Below are 4,211 nucleotides of genomic sequence, written 5' to 3'. Positions count from 1 at the left end.
ACAACTTGCCGTTTCTTCCTATGCGTAGCTAAAAGCTATACAATCTCAAGCGCAGGATCATGCCAACTAGATTGAGGATCTGAAGAAACAAACGAAAGAATTAATTTTGCAAGTTCAAGAGTCGAGGGAGGAAAAAGAACAGACTATTAAGGAGAGGGAACAAGCAGTGAAGGATTGTCAAGCTGCTATTAACGATCGCAATGAAATAATGAGCCAGAGAGATATTGCCGAATCAAACTTTCTTAAGTTACAACATCATTTGCCTGTTTTTGCGCAAAAGCTACTGGATTGCTAGACTGTCTCGCAAAAGTTTGGTGAGTCATGGCGGCAACAAAACTGTTTGACCGTTCTGTTTTCTTGGACACTATTGCTACTACTTGCGCCTTCCTGAACCTTTGCCAGATGCAGTTCAAAAAATGTTTGGTCCAAATGTTGACAAACTTTTGGCCATAACTACTGAAGCTATCAAGAAATTGACATCCCATATATGATTCAGTTAAGCGAGAATAAGGAGTCAAAGGTTGACGAAATTACGAAAGCTGCACTTTGAAAGAAAAATCCAAGTACCACTTTCATTTGCTGCTTACAAAGGAAAATGATATTTTGGTTTCTTATCATTTACTAATTATGCTGCTTCATATCATCTTTTGCCACACTTGGTTTATTATGAACAATGGTTTGTAAGCTCATAGTGGCATGTTGAACAGTTTACTTTTATTCTTATGTGGAATCTTTATACTTTTCCCTTATACACGAGTTTATGCATACTAGAGTGTTAACGTGGGAATCCCAGTTCGATTCTGGTCATGGGTTTTAACGGAAACAATCTCTATACTACGGAAAGTAGAGAGAGGGATGACTTTCTCTCTTTGTGTGTGGAGATTTTTTTCTTGACTCGTGGTTGAAGAAACGACTTCTCTTCCATCTAGGGTAGAGGAAGGATTGTCTACATCTCACTTCCCCATAACCCCCGCATAGGGATTGGGTATTGTTGTTGCATGAGGTTACACATGTGCTAATTCGTTCTTTGCCACGTTACATTTCTGAACTTATTATTGTGCCAAATTGATCCATATTTGGCCCCTTAATGCGTTTTTTAGCTTTTGACAATGGGTGGAACACTCGAATTAATAAGGCTTCCCTTGACTTCAACGTCCTACATACTCTTCATCTTTCATCAAAAGTCGCAAACTCCTCCTCGGCCATAGGTAATTTCCCTTTAGCTTTGTCAAATTTAGGTGCAACCAGAGCGAAGTCAATTGGATTCGAGGTCCCGACGCCATTGCTTTCATTCACAAACTCGTATGACTATTTGTTAATGTAACTTGTTACTAATTCATTGTGAAATCATTATCATATCAGTACTTGACAAGAAAAGGCAATATAAATCACGCATTTAATTTAATTTAGCACACACACTACAACTATTCTGGTCTTCTCATTTTGATGTTGACCGGAGTTTCCTTGTAAGACTGGATCTTTTCAGCAGCTCTACGCGATGGTCGACCTAATGACGTTCTATGTAATTCTCGTGGGTCCAGTTTTGTACCACTTTTGATAACTTTTTGTTCGATCGTTCTTGCAGTTGGACCATCTTCATGTATCTTTAAATCTTCAATCTCAAACAAGTTCTCTTCTTTCGGTTCATGTTGTTCTTCTGATGCGAATCTAGCTGATTGTCGTCTCACACAGCGTCTGCATACACAGCGTTTGTAAACATCAGTGCACACTAGCATTTTGTCTCACAATAATAACTAAGTAATAATCATTCAAGTTAGAGTATAAACTAAGTACTACAGTAACATAAGAAGATACAACTTGGTTTACTTTATAAAATCCCGTTTGATATGCTTCGTTAATTTTTCGATTTAACTACAAAATGAGCTAACCTTTTGTTCTCAAATGTTTCTTTCTCAGAAGCTCGTTGTACTGTAGTTTTAAAGGAGGCAATTGCTGCATATATAAGAGACATGAGTTAGTCATATAAGAACTCAAATTTTTATAATTAAATTAAGACAACCGTCTTGTTTTGTATCATTTACATTGGCTTCTCCTAGAATGCATATTTTTGCTCACAGTTGGTTGTTCTTTATCGACATTTCCATTATCCTTCATCACCAAAAAAGAAAGACAGTATTAATTAACGATGCAGGATACTAGATGTGACAAAATGAGCGGGTTGGGCAACAGGTTTAAATGGGTTAAGGGAGATGGTATAACCTGATGTTCCTTTTTTATGGTTTTAAGCATAGCATCCTTGCAGTTAAGTTGATGTTGAAGTGTTTTTAGCTGTTATGAGAATATATACATATCAGATATATGCCACGTAAGTGCACGAAATAATAAATAGTGCGACATTCAAATTTTATACCTTCTGTTTACCTAAGTTAAGCTCCTGCAAATCAAAAGTTACATGTTAACGTCAGCCTTCTTTTAAATTTTTACATAACCAATAAATATAAAAAATGTGATGTCACATAATCACTCAAATTTCACAATGTAGAGTTGAGGTGGAAATTTCAACCCATTAACTAATAAACGGATTGTTTCAGGTTAAGTTATATTTAAAACACAGCAGATGCTAAACGAGCCAGATAGATTGAGAGGGTCAAACAGGTCAGAACTCGCCCAAATTGCATACAGCCTACTAAATCACTCCTTAAATTTTCAGATAATATATAAATATTTTGATCATATACACAATTTTTTGGATAAAATATTAAAAATTGGAGATCGAGTGTATTGACCAAAACCCAACCCAAATGAACCCGCCCGATTTGTCCATTATTAAGTTTCTAAAGCAATGTACCAACCGCCATCATATGGCTGTTTGATTGAGCAAGGTTCCAATTCTGTAACTGTGTTTTCTGAAGCATAACTCTCAGCTTTTGAAGCTCTAGTCCATTCAGCTCTATAACTTTGCTGATTTCATACATGTATATGTATATAATTAATAATTAATAAATACTGTTAATAACATGAATATGAAAGACAATATTTATCAATAAAATCATGAATAACTGACTTACTTTTTCTCTGTAATTGTTTGCAACAGCCCTGCATTTTCCTGCTTCATTTGATCATTAGAAAAAAACCACAATTAGCGTAGTCTATGGTGCAGCTATCACTCTAATATTTCAGTTACAATACAAATGTCAATCATATGATTTTTTCATCAATTTTCACAATCTCTTTATATCACTATATAAAATTCATTTACACAAAAGAATAACAACAAAAGTAGAACAAATGGGATTTTCACCTTTAATAGATTACCAATATGCTCTTTAACGGAAGACGATGAATCATTGAGCGGAAGAGTCTGATCGAAAACCGTTGAGGATTTGGGTTGTGGCTGATAATTTGTGATATCAGAAAGCCTCTTTCTTATTGACCTCCCAAAAGATGATCTTTTAGCCATTCTATCCACTTCCATTCCTAGTAATCCTTCAAACTTTTGTTTTGTACAAAATTTGAAAAATCAATTAATTTTACAAATCAATTAATTTTACAAATTTACTTCTAGGGTTTTGATTGTACCCTAGATCGCAAATTGGGTTTTTTAGGAATTGTAAATTTAAACAACAAGAACAAATCTTTTTTTAAATTTACTTCTAGGGTTTGGTTTGTACCCAAGATCGCAAATTGGGTTTTTTAGGAATTGTAAATTTAAACAACAAGAACAAATCTTTTTTCTAATTACTTCTAGGGTTTCGGTTTGTAACCTAGATCCCAAATTGGGTTTCCTAGGGGTTGTAAATTTAAACAACAAGAACAAATCTTTTTCCAAATTTAGTTCTAGGGTTTCGTTCGAAAACCCAGATAAAAAATTGGGTTTCTTAAGATTTATGATATTATACAGAAAGAACAAATCTTTATGCGAATTGATTTCTAGGGTTTAAAGTGAAACGGTCAACTAAGCCAGAAGATGCGTTACTAATGGCTTTATGTTAAATATTGTTAAAGAATCAAATAAAGAGATATTGTAATGAAACCCAGATGAATTTTTCAGCACAAAATTCGAATTGGAGATGGGTTTTTGGTAAAACTAAAGAAAGCTTAAAGAAGAGGGACCAAAAGAAGAGAAGATGGATTCAAAGAGCAAGAGAAAAAGGTGAGTTTGAGGTTCGGACACCAACAGTCATCCGAGCCTACTTTTGAATCGGAAATTTAGAATGGGTTATAAATTAATTTCATTTCATCCACCAAGT

At 34.6% G+C, this 4,211-nt stretch overlaps 1 protein-coding gene across 1 annotated transcript; it reads right to left on the bottom strand.

Annotated features, from left to right (window-relative positions):
• Window positions 1-1,347: 1,347 nt before the first annotated feature.
• Window positions 1,348-3,558, bottom strand: LOC139851325 (uncharacterized). The gene is made up of 8 exons (XM_071840340.1): window positions 3,263-3,558; window positions 3,030-3,067; window positions 2,814-2,922; window positions 2,372-2,395; window positions 2,221-2,289; window positions 2,043-2,109; window positions 1,890-1,953; window positions 1,348-1,695 (listed from the first exon to the last, which is right to left on the bottom strand). The coding sequence occupies exons 1-8, from the start codon at window positions 3,434-3,436 to the stop codon at window positions 1,425-1,427; spliced, it is 816 nt and encodes a 271-aa protein (XP_071696441.1). The 5' UTR covers window positions 3,437-3,558; the 3' UTR covers window positions 1,348-1,424.
• Between the last annotated feature and the right edge of the window lie 653 nt (window positions 3,559-4,211).

Source organism: Rutidosis leptorrhynchoides, chromosome 6 (genome assembly GCF_046630445.1).
Source record: "Rutidosis leptorrhynchoides isolate AG116_Rl617_1_P2 chromosome 6, CSIRO_AGI_Rlap_v1, whole genome shotgun sequence".
In the NCBI taxonomy this organism is placed as follows: Eukaryota; Viridiplantae; Streptophyta; class Magnoliopsida; order Asterales; family Asteraceae; genus Rutidosis; species Rutidosis leptorrhynchoides.
The sequence above is the reverse complement of the archived record's forward strand: the minus strand, read 5'-3'. Positions and strand labels throughout refer to the sequence as shown.